The sequence below is a fragment of the Sarcophilus harrisii genome, chromosome 3, assembly GCF_902635505.1.
Source record: "Sarcophilus harrisii chromosome 3, mSarHar1.11, whole genome shotgun sequence".
NCBI lineage: Eukaryota > Metazoa > Chordata > Mammalia > Dasyuromorphia > Dasyuridae > Sarcophilus > Sarcophilus harrisii.
In genome coordinates, this window is record NC_045428.1 from 56,755,875 (window position 1) to 56,779,114 (window position 23,240).

The following is a 23,240-nucleotide window of genomic DNA, read 5'->3' on the forward strand; positions in this document are numbered from 1 at the left end:
AGAATCAAAGTTAGACTCTTCTATCCTGTTCTTCTCAAAGCCATGCTAAATCTAACACCAATTCATTTTTTAAAATGTTCAAGAAGAGGGCAGCAAGATGGTGTAGTGGATAGAGCATCAGCCCTGGAGTCAGAAGGACCTGAGTTCAAATGTGATCTCAGACACTTAACACTTCCTAGCTGTGTGACCCTGGGCAAGTCACTTAACCCTCATTGCCTCAGCAAAAAAATAGATACACATAGAATGTGCTTAATAAATGCTTGTTCCTTTTCCCAATTATCATTATTCTATTGACAACAAACAGTAAGCATATATTTCTTTGTTATTACTTCCTTCCAACATAATGTAAAAGAAAACAAACCACTTTTTTGTTGCTCTTAACTTTCCTTACCATTCTCAGCTAATGCTGAGCCCTTAGCATTCCTAGCTTCATTCTTCTAGGACAATGCTATGCTTTCAGATTTATCCTCCAGAAACTGCCCTTGCATCCATCTTATATAAACATCTTTAGTCAATCAAACAATTAATAAATACATAGTAATCATTATTTATGTGCCAGGAACTTGTGCTATAGTAGGGTCATAAATACAACTGAAACACTAACAAAAGGACTAAAAAGCTAGTGAAAACCTTAAAAAGTAAAAATGCCAAGTTTTCCAGATTTGTAGATATTAGCTATTCCTGGAGATTTAATGAAGATATGGACTACGCAAGAAACTACTTGTTACATGTTGGCTTAGGCTATACAGTGTCAATAATGCCTTCTTTAAATATGAAAAGGCATACTTGTTCTGCTGAAGTTACTGTTGATTTATGAACTTCTAGCAATCTATAACTAATTATTTTCTAAACTTACACATATCTGGGATTCTGCTGTTTGGTATAACTATAATTTTCATTGGCTTGATGTTGAGACTAACTAAATTATTGATCTGATAAAATAACAGTGATAAATTTTAGTTGTTAAAAGTAAGCAACAAAGGGGAATTCTAAAAGATTACTGAGTCATTCTATAGGAGGAAGAAGAATGACTTCATTTTTTAACCAGTGAAGTGAAATGTTCATGGGGTTCCCCTCAGCCCTGCCTCTTGCTTCTCCTATTGATTCATAGTGTATTAATATAGAGTTGAGTTTCTTTCTGATGTTTCTACTTACACAGCTGAAAAACAAGTTCTAAAGGTTTACTTAGCTCACAGATGTTAACACTACTATAAATATTTTGCAAAGACATTCATTTTGATTTAGTTAATTTCTTGAAGAGAGCATTATATCAAATGACTAATTAGAGGATATTGAGTATGTTTAGGCTGTTTTTTTATTATAGGCTGTGTCCACTAGAATATAGTCAGAGGAAGATAGTATCATAGGATACTTAATGGTCTGTAAGGGTTCTCACAGATCATAGAATCTCATCCTCTCATGTTATAGTTAAGCAAACTGATACCCACAGTGGTTGTTAAATGATTTGTCTATAATCCAAGAATTGGAAACTGGCAGCACCAGAGTTCTAGTTTCATAAATAAAATCCATTTGAGCATATTTTCCAGAGTATGTGCATATTCCAGGAACAAGTTGGGCAATTTGGAAGTAGGAACTAACTTTTTTATTTAATTAATCTATATTGCCACTTGAAAATTAGCTCTAAATTGGAAAAAAAAGGACTTACTAAAGATTAAATTGTTTATGTCACACTTCAAAAGACCTGTTTTTATAATTCAACAAAATATTCGGTACTATGTGTCAAGCAGTGTACTAGACATGAGGAACCAAAAGATGATTAAATAATCCTTACCTTCAGGGAATTTATAATCTAAATTATTTATTGAGTATCTTCTATTTACTCAACACTGCAGCAGATATGAAGATAGCAAATAAACATTAAATATAGTCCCATCGCTTCAGATACACATATATGTGTATTTGTATGTATATCTCTACAGAGATAGGCATACATATATGTATATATGTGTGTATATATATATATTTATATAAAACAAGGAACAGAACAATAAATAAAACGATGTGGTTAAACTAAATAATCTTTAGGTTTCTTCCAGTTCTAAAAGAAATTGTATAATCTAATGACCACTGTTGCTCAGTTATTTCCAACTCTTTGTGACCCTATTCAGAATTTCCCTCACAAAGATACTCAAGCAGTTTGCCTTTACTTCTCTAGGTCTCTTTACAGATGAGGAAACTGAGGCAAACAGGATTAAATGATTTACTTGGTATCACAAAGCTAGTTAATGTCTGAGGTCATATTTGAAGTCAGGAAAATATATTTTCCTGACTCCAAGCCTGGCATTCTATCCACTGGGCTACCTAACCTCCCAATTAAATAATAATAAAAGTTATAGTAATGGAGAAAGCATGATAAAAGTTGAGAGAATTCAGAGTTCTATGTGGACTAAAATAGTAGAGATCCTGGAAATTAAGGTAAAATTCTGAAGGGTAAAAAGATTTAGACATCTGGGGGAAGAGAAAGAACATATTCTTTATATGAGGAATAAAAAAGAATAAAATCATGCATGTGAAAATGAGCAGACCTGTAGGATGGTGTTTATGCACTAGCCCATGGAGTATGCTACAGTATTGTCTTGCAGCAGCTTTGTGTCTTGGAGACTCTCCTCCCATGAGATCAGGAAATCTGCCACTATGAAAGTTTTCTAATAGACCTTTCCCATATGACATGGTCAGTCTTTATGAATCCAAGCACCATGCCAATGTATTAGCATTTCTTGGAAATGTACCACTTTTCTCCCAAAGAACCCTATACTTTTTTGATGATGATGATAATGATAATCTCCATCATCTTCATATCTTTTGGAAGAGGTGAGAAGCATTTTATACTAATTAATTGACTTGGCAAGGGTCTAGAACAGTCTATTACAGCTGGTCAGCAGCAGAGCCAAGCTGTCAGTTTAGGTTCCCCAACACTCAGTCCTCTAAGGTGGACAAAAGGGCACCTTGTTAATAAGATCCTAGCAGAACTAGAAGAATATTTCTTGGTCAAATATCTCTGTCTATAGTTCATTTAATAATAACCCCGTGCTTCCTCTTCCATATCATTTCTGTGTTCAATAAAGTATTCCAAAGAATCATCTTTTAAATAATAGTGACATTTAGATAGCACTTTGTAAAATTCTCTCTCTCTCTCTCTCTCTCTCTCTCTCACACACACACACACACACACACACACACACACACACACACTTTCTGTTTCTTTCTGTATCTGTTGTTTCTTTCTCTCTGTCTCTCTGTCTCTGTCTCTATCTCTGTCTAACATTCTCTCTGTCTTTCTCTCTGTTGCTCTCTGTCTTTTTCTCTCCACCCCCATTTTGCAGATGAAGAATTTGAGACTTACCAAAAAATAAATAACTTGTTAGAAAATCCTGAAATCAAGACTTGAATCTACATCTCCTGGCTTTCAGATCACTGATCTTTCCACTATATCATGCTGTTTCTCAATTTATAATAAAATAAGAGTAATAGTGATGTCTGATGTTTGCATAGAATGTTTAGGTTTGCAATGGTCTTTGCATAGGTTATCTATGACTTTGCAAGGGTAGGTGCTATTTTAAGCTCTTTTTTAAGTGAAGAAACAGAGAAATAGAATGCCCTACACAGGGTGACAAAGAGAAATGTGGGCTGTAAGCTTAGCTTTTCCAGACAAACGACCATCTAAGTGGCTTTCTTAACAGGAAATATCAGCCTCTCTGAATTGGGAGTGCTTACCAAAGGCAAGTTTAGATCAGAATCGAGACCACAATCTAAGCCTAAATAATTTCCTGATTCTAGATTCTTTGGCTTCTCAGCCAAGGCCTGAACAACAGCTTTAAATGCCATCCTTTGCTCCCACTCTTTGAACAAATGTAGTTTATAATGTCAGAGGAAGGCTTCTTAGCTCTGGTGAGGAGAAAGGGAAAGAGAAAGGGAGGAGAAAAGGGAACCTGTCCTTATGGACAGTGATGGTCCCTTGGCTAAGTGGGAAATAGCACTGCCATGTTTGGAATGAAATTTTACCTAGTCACCTCAACGAGAAGATTTATGCAATGTGTGGCAAAGACCCTTCAAGCAAACATGAGGTCAAGAAGAGAGGGCCATAAATTGGCAAAATAGAACTAGAAAAGCCCTGGATTATAATTGATGTCAAAAATTGCCTGAATTTACTGAATGAAACATGATTCTCTCTTTCTCTGTTTCCCTGTGTCTCTGGCTCTCTTTTTTTCTGTCTCTAACTCTTATCTTTCTGTGTCTCTATCCCTGTGTCTCTGTGTCTTTCTCTCTGTCTTTGTCTCTGATGTTTCTGTCTCTGTCTCTGTTGCTCTGTGTATCTGTCTCTTTCTGTCTCTGTGTTTGTCTCTCTGTGTATCTCTCTGCCTATCTTTGTGTCTCTGTCTCTAATTTCCCTTTGTATCTCTGTGCCTATTTCTCTCTGTCTCTCACTCTCTCTATTTCTGTCTCTGTCTCTCTCTCTGTGTCTGTCTGTCTCTCTTTCTCTCACCCTGTCTCTCTCTCTTTCTTTCTCTTTGTGTGTGTGTGTGTCTCTCTCTCCCCCGCCCCACACCTCTTGCTCTCTCACTCTCTCTCCCCTCTTTTTAAACTTCATCACCAAAAAAGGAACCAGGCTTGAGTTTTCAGTGTAAGTCCATGACCTGTTTTATATCCACTGAGCCATTTTAATTATCAACCAAAGAGTTTATAGCACAGAACAGGAAGTCTGTTGTGGCCAAGGCAGTTTCTAGTGGTCAGAAAGCATTCAGTTCTCAGAAAAGCAATTCTTTGCAATCTTATTAATACCGTTAACAAATGTCTGTGCTGGCTTAACCTTTTCCTGCCTTGATTTCTGAGGGCTATTTAAAAAGTCTAAAAAGCTGTGAAAATGTTGCTCTGATGCCTCAAATTATGGCTTCCTTTTAGCCAAACCAAATGCTGCCTTTGCTACCCAGATAAAAGATATACACATTTGTGTTGCTCATTCCTTTATTTTAGGTTTCTGTTCTGTGCTGGGCAAGATATTAAATACCCAGTAATTGGATGTATACAGTAAAAGAATAGCTTCATCACACAGCTTGTGGGTGTGCCTCTGTTCTGTGGCTGTTATTTTGTAGGAACGCAATCTTATTTGATAAGTACTAATCATTTTGAAACAGACATGGCCACTGTCAAGGAGGCAGGTCCATAGAAAGGAGGATGTGGTCTTCAGCTCCCAAATCTAAGAGATACCTTTGAAATAGGAAGTCTTTGCATGCTACTTAACTGACAGGCTCATGTTTTCAGATCCAGAGGCTTCTAAGAGGGGAGTTCTGTATAGAATCACATAGTAGGCAAAAGAAGAAAGAGTTCTGAAGCAAAGGAAGCAGGATTCTTTAATTGGTACATTTACCTCTACAATCCTTTATCTTTCTTAAATTATCTTTTTTTCAAAAATCATAAATCCATATTATCATTGAATAGAAAACTGAATTTTGAACTACAGGAACAGATCTCCTGCCCTGAAATCAGATATCTGATAAATGTCTCTAAGAGGCAGATCCCTATACAAAGTTTCCTAAGAATATGAAGAGAAACTCATGCATTTTTTCTTTTGAGGAGAGTCTCTCAGATTTACAATTAAGAGACTATTTGCTCCTATGCTGCATACAATTCTAACACTCTTGATTCATCTGCTTCCAAAGATCATAATAGCTGAGAAGTAGCAAATTATAAGAGTCAGGGTCTGTTATTGGTGGCACACTGAGAGACAGTAAAAAGTGACAGCTGATGACCTGACAGCAACGGAAATGTTATAAATAGCAGACTCAAAATTATCACTATGTTATACTTGACAATTATAACTGATCTTCATTGGGGAGGTCACCAAAATGATGAGATAACATTCTACTCACTCTATTTAGGAAATATATGATATATTGTAGGAATATTTCTGCTCAAAATGGTTTTTAATTGCTGTTTAAATGGATAAGCTTTAACTATCTAAAACCTGAATTTTCTGGATATCTGAGATTTTGTCTGTACTTCTCTGAATACCTCCCCATCTTTTAGGTAGTGAAAAAAGACAGACTCCTTGCATCATTCTTAGGAAAGTGATTTTTTTAACATACCATAAAGTAAGAACATATACATATATTTTTATTTATGTATACATATATATGTGAATATGTACACACACACACACACACACATACACACACACATACACATACACTCCCTGCTATTATTATCTGTCTTAACCAGGGGACAAAGTTTAGATAATAGAAACTTTCATTGAATCCAAAAATCATATAATAGACATTAAGATTTCTCCCCTATCAAAACATTGAACTAATTTCTGACAAAAAAGCAAGATTTTCTGTCATGAGTTTTCTTACCATGTATTTCCTATTTATCTTTGCTGATGGAACGAAAGCATAAAATCAAAAGGAAAGGATGATTCAAAACCTGAATAATAAATCCCAAATCACAAAGAACTCACTACATTTTACTTTGATTGCAAAGAGGATATCAAAAAGCATTCAAACATAGTCAATTGGACTGATGAATGGCCTATAATTTCTTTTTTGACGTCTGAAGCTTTAAGTATTGGTCACTGATTATTAGCTCACCTAGAGTTCTTTTGAATTTTGAAGGTAAATGACACCATAGTGTTCTTGTTACTCCTCTTCCCACCAATCAATCCAGTCAATAATTGTGTAACATGGCTTTTAAAGCAATTTCTCCATTTTTTTCTTTCTATGTCACTAACAACTTATTGGCCCTGTCTTTGTTCTCTCTCTCTGAGGACACACTTATGTCCAAAAAATTAGAAGGAGGAAGAGTGACAAAAGATGGAGCTTGAGTATCAGACTCTGTAAAAGGAATAATGTAATACCATTTCTCTTTAGTTTCTCTCTAGTACTTAGCTACATTCCTAAAGGAGTCCATGCATTTTTTTTTTCATTTTAAAAAGGGCTCCTGTAAAAATAACATTGGGAAATACTGACTTGGGCCACTGAGATTCTATTTCCACTATTCGTTAAGGATCATAGGATTTTGATTTTGAGGTCTAAGGGATCTTAGGGCTAATGAAGTTCACCCCCTTTAATTTACAACAAAGAGACTTAGCCCAAGGTCACATGGATTGTAGTCTAATGAATCCCTCTCTCGGAATGAATTCTAATGTAAGGAATATGCTGACCATGGAAGATATGTATCCACATGGGGTGGACTAAATGTTCAAACAGACCATTCAAGGGGAGGCATTGATAGCTATCTCAGGAATCCTACTCACCCCTCTGCAAGGGAGACAGTAATTCCTAGCTTTAGAGGAGCAAGAGAAGAGTACATAATTATGACTGCCTGCTGCCTGCTGTTTTGCTTTGAGAAAGAGGAACCAGATTAGAATCAGATTTATCTTGAGAATTATGCTTCTTAGGTTCAGACACTGCTAACTTCTCTTATTGCTATCCCTTAAAAGGGAGAAAGGATGCCCCCCCACCTAAACTCAGCAATTTGATTCCTTCCTATCAAATACTAGTTACATAAAAAAAAATCACAAATAGTGGCTAATTAGTAGATTGATTTATCCAAAGAATTAGCAAAATCAAAAAAGTTGTAAATATTAGAAAGTAGTAAAAATAGTGAATGATTTTTTATATAGAATTGAGATGAGATCACACTCAACCAAGAGAGGGGTTACTATCTTACCCAAGGGGAAACTTCCCCAAATTTCTCAAGAAGCAAGTTAGAACTCAGGGACATATTGAGGAGCCATCTTCTCCTCCATGTCTGCAGTAGAACAAGGCTTCCTGAACTTTTTCACTCGCTACTCCTTTTTGCCTGAAAAATTTTTATGCGACATATATATATGGCATAGGCATACAAAGCAAACATTTGCTGGTAATAAATCATAATTTCATGATCCCCACATTCAGTTATACAACCCTATGTGCGTTCACAACCCATAGATTAAGAAACTTTGCAGAAGGCTTTTTCTTTGATGCAGTTTTGAAGAGATTACAGAACCATGTGAATCTCTCTCAAAAAAAAAAGTAAAAAATGTCTCATTTCCAAAGTTCTCAAACCATTGCTATTCTTCATGGAGTCACAATAGATTACGTCAGCCTTCCCTCAACCAATTAAGAGAGGTTCATATAAAATGCTCCAGACTTGACTGGAAACTCAGGTTCTGTTAAAAAAAAAAAAAATTGTCTATAAATAGTAAAGTTAAACAAAAGATTTCATCAGAAGGTAATGTATGATCAAGAAAAAAGATATGGACCAGTGATGTAAGAAAACTGAGATTTCACTGATGAACAACCCACTTGCCTTATTACTACCAAATTTGCACTTTTTTATCTTTCTCAATATGCCAAATATACAAAGACAATTCAAGAAAGAAAGATTGGGTGGACACCCTAGCAAGCTTATAGAAGGATGTGAATAAGAATAATATGTATAATTATACTTATAAGACATAATAATCCTATAGATAATTGTATGAATAATAATTTTACATAGAAATCATTTTTATTACAAATTAAATCTTTAATTAAATTAAATTAGATATTTATTAAATTAAATATTTAAAACTATTAAAATATAAATATGCATAATCTGTATACTTTATTTTATATCATATTCTATTATAAACTTGTGGTTTATATAAATTAACAAAATACCTGTATCCTAATTTAATACATTTATAATTTATTTTTATTATCAATAATAATGATATAGTACACTGGGTTTATAAAACATTTTACAGATATCTCATTCCATCCTCACAACAATTCTGGGAAGTAGCTGCTTTTATTAATTCCATTTTATAGGTGAAGAGAATGAAACAGGAAGACTTTAAATAATTTGCCCAGGATGACACAACTAGAAAGTGTCTGAGACCAAATTTGAACTCCAATCTTCCTGAGTTCTCTAGTCCCCTTTAATCCTTCAATGTTATGATGCTTATGTATTGCATTGGAAGAAAATAGAAATTTCTTATTTTTGTAACCAGTTATCTTAATATCTTTTTTTTCTGTTTTAGACAGCCACAATTTCTTGGGATATCCAAACGCTGTATTCAACTGTACCAGAAGATGCTGAACACAAAGCAGAAAACTTATTTGTGAAAGAGGTAACTGCAGTTGCTAGCCATCCACTAACTTAGAATACTTTCACCTAACTCTGTTTTTAATACAATTTGTCACCAATTAATGCTTTTTTTATGGTAGGTAGGTACTTCTAAATAGAAGATTATCTGATACTTTTAAAGGAGTAACCCTTGAACCTGTCTCATATCAAAATCATATTTATATGTACATATTTATAAACATCAATATATTTACATCTATTTATATGTAAATATTATGTGATTTTGCCTTGCCAAAGAGTCTTTCCAAAGAAAAAGGAGGAGGGCATCTAAGGCCATTGGTTTTATTACCCATCTAACAAAGCTATCCTGAGGGCCTTCCAATACAGAAGAACACAAGGAAGTCTCCTAAAGTACTCCAAAGTACTGACTCTATCATGCAGTGTTGTACTGCATTGCCCTGGAAAGGTCTCAACCTGGCTCTCTTGCTTGCCCTCTTGGTAAAATATTTAGCTTTGCAGTAGTCAGAAAGCCATCTCAAAAACCCTAGTCTTGAAGTCTATACAAGCTGAGTTTTTAACAGGATGACTAAAGGTAGCATCAATAAGAGGAAAATGATGAGGTCCTCATCACAGTTGTTGGTAACCTACTGGATTACTGCTCTATATCTCAGTTATTTGGCCTTCCCTGATTCTAATAACATAAAAAAGCAATAAATTATAAGAATGTTAAATAGTGGTTATTCTGGAAGCAAGCTCAAATAGAAGTTTCTTAAATATGTTCCCCACAAGTCAAAAGTCAGGAATGATTTCATTTGTCTTTATATTCCAATGCATTGACCATAGTAGGTGTCTAATGAATGCTTAATGAATGAAATTATAAAAACCTATCACCATCCTTTTTACATGTACCTAACCTAAGAGAAGGAAAATCAAGATTCTCTCTTGTTCTCTATCCTTTTTGCATTTGAATCTAATCTAAGAGTAGGAAAGTCAAGATTCCATCTTATTCTGTTGATAAAATTGTCCCATGAAGCAGAATCAAAAACTCTTACTCATTTTGCTTCAGTCTTATCTATTAGACATGTCACTCAAGTAGAAAAACATTCAATTGATCTGACATGAGCCTTCCTGAGTAGATTTTGCAGAAAACTTCTGGTACCTTGTCACTTTCTTATAAATGCTTTATAAATCATGTCCTTTTCTTTTTGATTCGGAAAATATATGCTTTGTTTGAATCTTTCCTTAATCATAGGCTCAAATGTCTGACTGTATTGGCTACTATGATTTTCTGACTAGTCTTGATTTTTTTAAAGTTCATTTCATTTAAAGACATTTCATTCGTAGTCTCTCTCTCTCTCTGTCTCTTTCTGTCTCTGTCTCTCCATCTCTCTCTCTCTTTCTCTCTGTGTGTGTGCGCACATGTGTATGTATGTTTGTGTTTGTGTTTGTGTTTTTGTGTGTGTGTGTGTATCCCAGGAAACTATTTTTCACTTTTCTAGCAAGTCTCCTATCCTCTCTTAATTTGCCATCTGTGGGCCTACAGTCTCCTCTACCAGATTTTAACTTAGCCAATAAATCAAAAAGAATTACTGTGTTTCCTATGTATTATACAATGGATTATTTGCTAGCAATAGTAATAAGAAAATTAAACTCCCTGACCTCAGGGAGCTTAAATTCTTATGGAAGAGAAAACATGTGATATTTAGAAAAGCATGTTTATTTTGAGATTACCTTAAAGAGGAGAAAGGATCAGGAAGGCCTTACATAGAAGAGTATTTGAACTGAGTCTTAAGAGAAATTTAATGAATGCTTTTTGGATGGAGAAAAAAAAATATTTGCCCATCCTTTAGGCATTGGTGTCCAACCTAACAGTAGAATGGTCCTAGTAAATCTCTCCCTTTCAAATAAAACACTAAAAACTCTTTAATCTCTATCTTACCTCAGTTTCTCTGGCATTACATAACAAAGCTAAGATTTTAACTCAAGTCCTCTGGCTCCAAATCCCTTGTTCTTTCTGTTAGACACTGCTGCTTTCTTGTGTCAGATGAGTACATATGGGGTTTACCACAAGACAGAAGTGTATGATTGCTAGGCAGCAAACAGGCACAAATTGAATTTGAACAATTTCAGCCCTCTCAGCTGTTTTTCTCTTTGTGTGTCTGAGTTTCTTATCAGCAGTGATGAATACTATGATTTCTATATCAATGTTGATTTTTATTGGAGTTAATTAAAAAAACAACCATTTTATCTATTATCATTTTATGCTTTCTTACATGCCCATCAGGTAAATAGAAGACATAAGTATTTAGATGTGACTATTTTATTACTCTTAAAATACTTTAAAAACCAATAGTAGTTTCAAGTGGAATATTGAACTATTCCAAGCATCAGTTGTACTTTTCTCAGAGGATCTGGTTAACACAAAACCAATACCTGTTTTATTTAAGAGACTAACACTGACAATTATGAATGTAAAGGAAGCAAAGATTTAAACACAGCAAACTAAATATTCATTAAATTCCTACTTTATGTAAAGTGATGTACTAAGAATAGGGAATACACAAATGAAAAACAACACAATTCCTATTCTTAAAGTACTTAAACATTCATGGGGTGGGGAGGGCATACAGATAAATATGATATTGGGGTAAATAAAATTGAGCTATGATGAGGATAAAAGATAATTGAGGTTGGGAAAGATCAGATATAATGGGTGTGATTGGGTTAGGACATGAAAAGGCTTCACAAAGGAGATAGCAACTAATGGAGATAATAGGGGAAGCTTTCCAGACCTGGGAGATAGTCTGTTGACTCATTGGATCTGCGAGAATAGGGGTAGCAGGAAGAAGAGAAATTCAGGCAATTAGGAGAAGGGCATTGCCATTAGCAAAAATAAAGAAACTGGGAAAAGGAGAAGGTTTGGAAGAGATAATTATGGGGTCAGTATTTGGCATGTTGAGTTTGAAAGACAAGCAAAAATATTAGCAGAAATTTGAAGTTGGAAGACCAGAACACAGGAAAGATGTTGGATTTAAATATTAGATTTGAGAAACATCTCTGTAAAGGAGGTAATTAAACTGATGGGAATAGATGAAATCACTAAGAGGACCAATGTCAGACTTTGGGTAAAAATGCATTAAGAAATGGAAGAAGGGTGATCAACTGCCAAAAGGATCTGATTATAGAAAAAAAAAAAAAAAACTAAGCATCCCCAACTTTTTTCAACCACACTTCACATGACATGGTCTCTAGACCACCCAGTTGCTGAAATAAATTTCAGTTTGCCAATGGTCTTTTTCAGATGCTGTTCCCAATACAGAAGTAAAAATGTTAACCTTTCTACTTTTGTTTTGCATCATTAACTTGAGACTTTTTCTGTGGTAGGGAAAGTGAAGGCAAAAACAGTATAACATTTCTTTGGAATCGAGAAATGGGAAGTGCTGTCATTATCTGGAGCTCATAAATGGAATAAAATTAACATCTACAAAACATCCCCATGTGTGTTTTTTATTTGCTGTTTTCTATGTTGAGACAGCACCACCACCTCCCCCTGGGGTAAAATCAAAGGGAACCTATAAATAGGTTGCATACTTCAGACACAGGGTTTGTGCAGCAAAATTTTCATTTTAATATACACAAAGGGAATATCTAAGGCAGGAAGCTCCACTCTCTAATTAAAACTGAGTTCTTGATTTGGTTTCACTTGGCAAATCATCATGAAGAAGCAGAGAATCTCATGTACTGAGCCTTTGAAGGTAGGACCACTGTGTCTGGAAATCACTAAGGCTGAATTAACCCACACCCACATCCCCCCAAAAGTGCTTACAGCATAAAAGAATAACAAATGACTCTTCTCCCTAGTTGCCATGGTTCCTCTGAAATTCCTGAAAATGCACATTGCAACTGTCAGAATTGAGAATCAAAGGAGATCTAAGTTCAAATCTTGCCTCAGATACTTACTAGCTCCTCAATTTCCTCATCTGTAAGATGAAGATAATAGCGCTTATCTTACAGGATGTTCTGAAGATCAAATGAAATAAGTCCAAAGTATTCCCACCTTTACAAACCTTAAAGTGCTATTCTTCTTGTTATTATTATTGCTATTATTATCTAATCAGCCATTTGTAGCATTAGGTAAAGAGAAAGCTACAAACATAAGGAATTGTATGATGCTACTTATCCAACACTTGCAGGGAATTTAATGACATCAAAAATAATGAAAGAATGAAAGCCTAATGATTGTGCCCTGTCCCCTTAGTCTGAAATTAAGTGAGGTCAAGTTTGATGTGATATGACATTGAAGGTCCCTTCAAAGTCTTTGATTCTGACTCACTACATCATATCATCTTAAAGGGAGATAGATGAATGGGATGAGGAAATGAGAAAGAATCAAGAAGGCAGGAATCCCGGGCCTAACTACCCTGAAATAACTAGTTAGCAAATGGGCTAATCAGGAACAGGTCATATAGGGTGTTTATTTTTAAACCTCCTTGTCACGAGGCACAGGCCAATAGTAGGAAATTAGCAGTTGACTAAAGCAAGAATCAATCAACATTTTTAAAGTCCGTACTCTTTACCAGGCGCCATAGTTGCCAGAGACAAGGAGAAAGAATGAAACTAGCATCCAGACTTAATCTTCCATGGCAGGAAAATTAAAGAGGCTACCTACTCCTGATCCCATGAAGGGAGGCAAAAAAAAAAAATCCTTACATTTAGCCAGTACTGGTAGGACAGGGAGAAAGCATCTGGAGGTCAATTAGGTAACTTTTCCAAACCTAGAAATTACATAATCATTCTTGGTCACACATGCTCAGTCATGCTTACAGTCAGGAGGGAAATTGTGTGGGAGTTTTGGAAATCCAATACTACCAATCAGTCAGTCAATGAATAAACAAGCATGTATTAGTGCCTACCATGTAACAGGCACTGTTCTAAGGGAAAATTGGCGACATAGGAGAAGGGGGGTGAGGAGTCACCAGCTTTCTTTTATATTATCATAGGCCCAGTTTTAAATTCTTAAGTGAAAGAATTGACGACAGAGTCTAAAGCATGAAGGAAACTATTCCTTGACAACCTCCCTCTATGATATCTGACTTCTGTATTAGAGCAGGAGTTCTTAATCTTTTTATGTGTATATATGTCATGGAAAGCTTGGAGAGTCCAATGATATCGATGAGCCTCTTCTCAGAACCTTTTTTTTTTTAAATAAGTTTTTATTGAGGTCTTTTTTTTTTAACAGTAGCATAGTTTCTCCCAATATCCCTTTTCCAATTCCCTTCCCAAATATCTATCCATATGACAATTTATATTTTTAAAGACAAAAAAAGAGGAAAAAAATCAATGGAAGTATTCAATACATCAAAAATCTGAAAATATGTAAAGTTGTAAACTTCCCATTTCTGCAAAGGAGTGGAAAGGGGATTTCTTTCCATAGCTTTTCTTTGGAATCATGATCATTTCTTATGTCTTTGCAACAGAATAATCTATGTTGGAGGGATTGTGGAAATATAGACATTACACTGTTGCCGAACCTATGAATAAGTTCAAAAATTTTAGAAAGGAATTTGCAATTATGCAAATAAAATAACTAAAATGTCCATACCTGTTTACCCAGAAATTCTATTGCTAGGCATCTACACCTAAAAGGCCACTAATAAGAAGAAAATCCCCATGTACACCAAAATATTTATAGTACCAATTTTTTGTGATAACAAAGAATTGGAAACAAAGCAGGTGCCTATCAAATAGAAAATGGATAAACAAATTATAGTATATGAATGTAATAGAATATTTTTCTGTAAGAAATGATGAATGAGACAAATAAAGAGAATCACAGAAATATCTACATGAACTCATGAAGACAGAAGGAAGCACAGTCAAGAAAGCAAAACAATGATTACAATGTAAAAAAGAAAAAAAAATCAGGATACAAGTTTAAATGAGTAAAATAAAAAACATAGGATTGCAAAAGAAACCAATTATATTGAAATGCAATTATCATAATATTAAAGCTTCCAAGTGTCTTATGTCTATTTACAATCCACTTTGGAGGTCCAGATTAAAAATCCATGTCCTCCTTCTAGAAATCTTTAAAAAGATAAATAAAACCCTCCCCAAAAGCATGGTCTTTGGTCTTTGCTCAGAGCCAGCAAGACCTTGACACCACAATATAAGTAAATCAGAGCTTAACAAGCAACTTCATAACCATGATTAAACCAGCAATTTCCTTACAAACAAACCTTTGAAGATAAATATGTAGAGTAAATCTTTGTTTAATAATAGTCTCACATTTAAATAACACTCAGCTATATGCAAAAGTGGGTAGTGTTATTAGTATTTATATCTCAGTTTTACAGTTGAGGGCCTACATGGCTACTAAAATTCTAAGTGAGATCTGAACCTGTCTTCTGATTATATATACAATGTCATTGCTTTCTCTTTAACTTCCATGATATTTTTAGAATATTCTACCCTCCTACTGAAAAAGTTTGCTCCAACACACAGTAAATGAAAGTTGAATTTTAAAATGTTAACATGCCTTCAGAAAGCATTCTCACTTCTATTCCTGAGCCAGAAGGAGATGCCAGAATTCATTTAAACAATGGAATCATTTCACAGCCAAATAGTCAATGTTGGAGGGCTTTGAGGAAACAGTTATTCCTGCACTGTTGGTAGAGCTAAGAATCAGTATAGTCAGTTTAAAGTTTGCAAAGCACTCAACAAATACTACCTTCTATTATCCTCACAACAACCTGCATGCAGGTGCTAATATTATTCATATTTTACAAATGAAGAAACTGAGGAGGACAAAAGTTAAGTGACTTGGCCAGAGTCACAAAACTAGTAATTGTCTGATGCCAGATTCTAGCCTCAGTGTTTTATTTACTGTGCCATCTAGTTGCTTCCAACAAGCACTTAATTGTAATTATTTTCTTGTGGCATTTGCCCCTTCTTCCTTATCACTTTTATTGATTCTTTTGTCAAATTGATTAAGAGGGGTCCTAACCCCTTTTATTTGATTTAAAAAGCTTGCCAAAAACAAACCCACAAATATTTCTTGGTTAATCCAGAGAGTATCAGCTTACTATCAATGTCTTTTCTATCTACTGACCATAGCTTTCTAGTGATTGGTTCATATATGTGAAGAGCAAGATTGTAATTCAGATCCTCTCTCTCTAAGAGCACTGATCTTTCTGCTACAAATCATGCTACTAACTTGCCAAAATCATTAAGTGTGCTTGTACAAAACTTAAGACATATCCTTGTCTCCATGGGTCTTAAATTTCCATATGATGATTTGATTCACACATAAGTACAATAATAAACGAATAGGTAATTGTCCTAGTGGTTCAATTTGAATGAAGTAGGACTATAAAAATCAACAAAGGGTCCATCGATAATGTCCCCTTTAGATTAGGGTTTAAAGAATGAATAGAAAACTATTTGGTAAAGAATAAAATGAATGACAGTTTAGTTAAGAGGTAAGAGCATAATAAAAAGTTTATATGTATATATGGCTGGAGTCAAGAGTTTGTAGGGACACCCTGTATGAGATAAACCTGGAACAGAAAGAGGGTGCCATATTGAAGAACACTTAGAATGCTATCCAATAGATTTTGTTTAGCTAATGAATGATTTTGAATAGAAAAGTGATATCACTATCTCAATCTGCTAATTACTCAATCATCAAGCATTTATTAAGCACTTAATATGTGTTAGACACTATAGTAAGCCCTCAAAAACAAGTCCAAAAGTGGAAGTCTTTTCTCTCAAGAAACTAACAGCCTACTATAGGAAATATATACATTTTAAAGTCTATATTAAATATATGCAAAAACAAATATAAGATAATTTAGCAGAACTGACTCTAATGGCTGAGGAATCAGGAAAGGCTTATTGTAGATAGTATATTTGAGTTCAGCTTTAAAAGAAATTAGGGATCCTAAGAGAAAAATGTGAGGAGAAGCTAAGTAGACAAAGTAAATAAAGCTAAGTAGGTACAAGATGGAATATCAGGTGTAAAAAAGTAGCAGGGCTAGTATAGATAGACTAAAGAAGAGTAGGGCAGGTAGTGGTACAGTGTATCCACTGGTAAACAATGAGCTTGGAATTTGGGAGACATATTAATGAGTTTAAAATTGGGCTCAGATACTTCCCAAATATGTGACCCTGTTTACCTCCATTTAGTCATCTGTAAAATGAGGTAGAGAAGGAAATAGCAAACCACTCCAGTATCTTTGACAAGAAAACCCCAAATGGGGTCATGAAGATTGAGACATGACGGAAAAGAACCAAATAAAAACAAAGGAGAATAAAATATGTCAGGGAAGATAGGATGGATAATGGTTCAGAAAGCCTTTAATTGCCCAGAAAGGCATTCATATTTGACTCTAGGGAGACATTGGAGTTCATTGAAAAGAGGAGTATCACTGTCAAACTTTAGAAATTTGGTCGTTGTGTGGAGGATGTTTTGAGACAGAAAGAATTACTGGAGGTAGATTTTTGTGAAAGAATGTTAGATGAAAAATCTAACTTTAATTCTAATGGGCTAAGTTCTACCAAAAGGATATTTGCTTGTAATTCCTGGTGGTTACTAATAATAATCCCCTTACACACATCCCAGAAAGTAATTAATCATTAAGATTATAATAGCTGTTTCTTTCTCTGGCATATTCCATTATGTGATTAGAATTATTATCTCAATATTATCATCACTGATATATCTCTGCAATGATTTTGACTATTTCTATCACCATGTTGTCAAAATTTTCTCACTTTAATATGCATCTCTGGCTTGTGCATTTATTCACTACCAAACACCAAATGTGTTTCTTAATACCATCATTTAACAATGTAGGCCTAAACATATTAAAGTGGCTTGCAGGTGGAATTGGCCAGAAGTCTTTTAAGTTTGTTTTATTTTACACATTTAACATTATCCCTTTAAGGTGTCTGAATGAGCTCCTTGTGATTAGATGTTGATTCATCTTGTCTTAGGAAAAACACTAGAAATATTTGTAATTTTTGCAGTGTAAACAATTAAGCTGGCATTCTGTGTTACTCTAGGCAATTTATTGAACATGTCAAAATAAAGAAAGCCTCGTGTTAACCAAAAAGCTTTTGTTCAGGGCTCTTTACACTAAGTGATCTGATCTCAACTGTAAAATAAACTACCACAAAAATGTTGCAGAAATTGGAACAGGGACTTTTAAAAAAAAAAAAAAAAAGGCTTCCTTTTTTCTTACACGGACCTAGCGATAAAGGAATGAAGCTCCATTTGGGGCATGGGGGTGGGGCTAATTGTGCTCATTTTGTAATGATGCTGATATTCAAGATGAGCCCAAAAAACAGGATCCTACACAAGGATGGATTTCCTTTAGCCCAGATGCACAGAAAACTTGTTTGGCCAAAACTCAGACCACAGAAACTCCCATTCAATATTCTTCCTTCCCTATACAACTCCTAGCCCATAAAAGAAGCCTGGCATACACATTACCAATTCAGCATCCTGGCATATTTTCCATAGATTTAACACACTCCCTCCCCTTGCTTCAGAAAATGTTTTCCAGGTGATGTTTGTTTCTTGCTGAAAGATTTTTTTCAAAAATCCTCCTAATTTGGTGGTAAAAACCATTCTTTGGGATTATGTTTGGAAGATTTTTATTTTGATAATATTGTTTTAAAAATGAAGTTTTAGCATAAAGCTAAAGATTTTTATTTTTAAAGGATGTGCTAATTTTTTTAATTAGAAGATGATTTACCAAAGGCCATGGTATCAAGTTAAGAGCCAGTTGGGATCTCAGCAGTGAGAAAATTGAATCTTGGAGAAGTTAAATGACTTACTCAAAATCACACAGGTAGGACAGTTTAACTCACGTCCTAGGACTTCAAATCCCACATCCTAAGTGATTGCTGCTTGGAAGATGTTTATATGCTACAAGAATATAGATTGTCCCACAATAGGAGCATTCTTCAAATGAAAGAGTCCAACCTTCATTTTCTTTCCAATTCATATTAGAATAAAATATACCTGGAAAGAATGGATAAGAAAATTGAAAAGAAAACCCTTGACCTTTTTCATTATCAGAGCTGGGGAAAAAATTCATTTCTATCCATAAATTCCACTCCCCCTTTCTTCCCACCATGCAGTTCCTCACACACCCTGCTCTTCAAATGAATACTTAAACCTCCAGACTTGAAGCACTGCACAGTTTCTAAATCGGCTTTCTCTTCTCCATAGTGAAAACAGTTGTACAATGTTTGGCAACGAGTGAATGAAAACACAGATGTACAAACCAGAGACTTGTGAAGTGTAGAATAAGAAAACCTTTGGTTTGAGCTTAAGAACTTAATCACAATTTGTGAACCCAATTTGATTACTTTAAGAAGGAAGGAGGATCACAGGATTTCAATGAATCTCACCTCAGTCAATTGTTCAACTGCTCTGAACAATTCCCTATGGAATCTAGCCAAGAAATTGACTGGAGGGTCAGGGATTAGGATATATTCCTAGGGCAGACTCAGACATGATAGAGGGTAGATGATTTTGAAAGAAGTCCATAGTGGCTAAGATGGTTTCAGGAATTAATGTGTTGAAAGCTGAATTGCATTTCTGTGTAAATCTGGATATAATGAAGATTTCTAAATGGCAACTTAGATTACTGTTCTGAGGGGGGAAAACAATTCAAACCAGATTCCACTTCAGGTTTAAATTCCTGAATGAGTCATTATAAAGTTATTACCTAAAAATGAAAAATCCAAGTCTGATACCTCATTGAGACGTGGAAATAACCCTTGGTTCTCAAAGGTCATAAAGAGAATACTCTGATAGATCCTTCCAAAATAGAAAGTCTTGTGGTACAAATCTTACAGGAGGTAGTGTATTTATCATAGCAGGATCAGCCTGGAGAAACCCATGGCTTTTTGTGCTTAGATCATAGGACTTTTTCAAGATAATCTTACTACAGTGTAGGGAGTTATGACCTCATATAGAGAGATGAAAAACCTACACCAACAAAATTTCAGACCTTTAAAGTAACTGTTTTTTTTTCTTTAAGAAAGGAAAGCAGTTTAGAACTCTACTTCTAAAATCACTAAAGTCTACATACCTTGTAATCTAAGTCTATCACTACTAGAGATAGTGTTACCCCTACTAGAGATAGAGATGGGTGGAATCTGGGGGATGGGGAGGGAATACATATTTAATATAGTACCTACTGGCTGCCAAGCACTGCACTAAGTGCTTTACAAATATTAGCTCATTTGATCTTCATAACAACTAAAAACTATTATTATCACCATTTTACAGTTGAGGATGCTGAGATAAAAAGAGATTAAGTGACTTGGCCAAGTGAGACAACTAGTGTCTGAGCCCAGATTTTAACTTCAGCTTCTCCTGAGTCCAGGCCTGGGGAAGGAAAGAAGGGAAAGAAGAAAGGAAGGAAGGAAGGAAGGAAAGAAGGAAGGAAGGAAGGAAGGAAGGAAGGAAGGAAGGAAGGAAGGAAGGAAGGAAGGAAGGAAGGAAGGAAGGAAGGAAAAAAGAAAGAAGGGAAGAGAGAGGGGATGGGAGGAAGAAAGGGAAGGAGAGAGAGAGGGATGGAAGGGAGGAAGAGAGAGAGGGTAAAGGAAGGGGGCAGAGGGAGGGGTTGGAAAGAGAAGAGAGTGGAAGTGGGGAGGAGGTGGGAAAGAAGGATCTTTACAAGGAAAAAGAAAGCTTTACATAACTGAGATTGGAAATCTTTGTTTTAATTGCTGTTTTAAGTTTTCAATTTTTAAAAAATTTTAGTTCTTGTTTTGAGTAGCTGAAAAAAAAAGCAAAGCAAATCATTACCATCAGTAAGCTTTACATCTAACTAGGCTAATGCTTGAATAACATGCATATGAATCATTACTAGAACAAACTCAAAAGCTTTCCTGATTGGTTGGAACTGTCAGAGCTAAAGTTCTACTGGAATAGCCTTGAAGAGCCTAAGAACATCTTTATAATATATTTGACATATGCCCCCTTCTCTCTTTTGACACTGCCTCTACTCTGCACTCTCATTACCTCTCACCCGCAATAGCATGCTTTGGGGCTTGGGGTGTGGGAGGGGGGTCCAAAAGGGGAAAAAGGGAAAACAATTTGCCTGCCTCAAGTCTCTCCCCAATACAGTCCATCTTCTGTTTAACCACTAAAGTGATTTTCCTACAGTTCTGACCATGTTCCTCGCCTACTCCATAAAGTCCACTGACTCTCCTTATCACTTCCAGAATTAAATACAAAACCCTTTATTTAATTTTCAAAGCTCTTCATAATCTGTTTTCTCCTCTATATTTCCAGAGTTTTTATACCTATTTCCCCTGACTTCCCCCAAGGTACCCAGATATCCAAGTGGTACTAGCCTCTTCACTATTCCTCAAATGAGATGCTCCATATCCATCTCTGGGCATTTTCAGTAGTTGTCCATGATACCTATAACACATTCTCTCTCCTTGTGTCTGCCTCTTGGCTTTCCTGCCTTCCTTAAAGTCTCAGCTAACTTCCTATCTTCTATAGGAAGACTTTTCCAAAGCCCCTTTCAATAATAGTGCTTTCCCACTATTATCTCCAATTAATCCTGTTTGTAGATTGTTTGTACATAGTTGTTTGCATGTCGTTTCCCCCATTAAACAGTAAACTCCTTGAGAACAGGGTCTCTCTCTCTCTTTTTATCTCTAGTGCTTATCTTGGCATGTTGTTGTTTCACTGTTGTTCAGTCATTTTCCAGTCATGTCCAACTCTTCATGACTTCATTTGGAATTTTCTTAGCAAAAATATTGGAGGGGTTTTCCATTTCCCTCACCAGCTCATTTGACAAATGAGGGAAATGAGGCAAGTAGAGTTATATGACTTACTCAGGGTCACACAGTTAATTAGTGTCTGAGGCCATATTTGAACTCAGGAAGGAATCTTCCTAATTCCAACCCCTGAACTCTATTTATTGTGCCACCTCGCTGTCTATCTTGGGCACATAGTAAGAACTTAATTGTTTATTGACTAATTATTCTATGATGAATCAGAAGAAATAAGATGTACTGGATGGAACACTAGACAGACTCAAGAACTGAGTTCAAATTCTGCAACAGACAATATTAGCTAAACAAGTCATTGAACCTCCATGAGTCCCAATTTTATTACCTATAAAATGGACATAAATAGCACATACTTCACAAAATTGATATGAGAATCAAATGAGACTATGTAAAACACTCTGCCAAACAAAGTAATACATAAATATTAGCTATTAGTTTTATTATGAAGTACTATTACAGGAACTTGTAAAGGTAATAAACAAATGTTTAATGGCAGATTGGAAATCAGCTACATAGATTTGTCAAATTGTCAGTCATTTCTGATAGAAATATTACCACCTAAGGACTGGATTGCACTCCTTCACAGATTCTTCCCAAATGGGAATCAGCCGTCTCATTTCCTTCAAAGCACATCTTAAAAATACCCGATATATTTGCTAGTAAACCATTTACAATTTACTTGCAACGATTTAATTGCTTGTTATTGTTTAGGTTTCTCTCTTTTAGCATTGCCACTGTTTTAAGTAGCAATAGATACCAAGTATCTTTTCCTTGTAAGATTCCTGACAATAGAATCTGATTTGAAATACGTTGTCATTCAAATAAATATGGTTTCCAGCATATATCCCCAAAGTGCAACTATTTGTCAGATCTATAACATATCAGTTCATATTTCTATGTAATCTATCCCTCTAATCCTGCTGTCTCTTTACAAATGACATTAAAGCAATTCATATTTCTTGATTCTTTCAGTAATCTTCCATACTTTGATTCTTATAATAATTAATAATTCTTGCCATCAAACTAAGTAACCACAACCTATGTCTTTTAAAAAATATAAAAGAACAATTGAAGGATCATTCATCCTTTACATGTATAGCCTCATTTGAAAATATGCCTTTCATTCTAGGGTTTGATTTGGGGTTGGAATTTTTTTTAAGTCCTTTTAAGTTTTTTTACTCTATTTTGAAATGTCCTATTTTTTCAGCTGCTTCCATGGTTATCATCTTTCCTCATTTCTGAGGGAAAAGTTATGTCATTATTTAAATTGGGTAATAAAACATTCATTCATTCAGCATATATTTATTAAGTGTATATTACATGTTATATTTGGTACATTC

The 23,240-nt window shown here is 35.0% G+C and overlaps 1 protein-coding gene across 11 annotated transcripts in view; it reads left to right on the forward strand.

The window, feature by feature from the left end:
• The window catches only part of DOCK10 (dedicator of cytokinesis 10), a 335,847-nt gene that overhangs the window by 151,273 nt on the left and 161,334 nt on the right, over window positions 1-23,240 (forward strand). For all 11 annotated transcript variants that reach the window (XM_031957956.1, XM_031957958.1, XM_031957952.1 and 8 more), the window contains exon 3: window positions 9,023-9,112. In XM_031957956.1, the coding sequence (XP_031813816.1) occupies window positions 9,023-9,112 (90 nt within the window). The remainder of the gene's footprint in view (window positions 1-9,022; window positions 9,113-23,240) is intronic.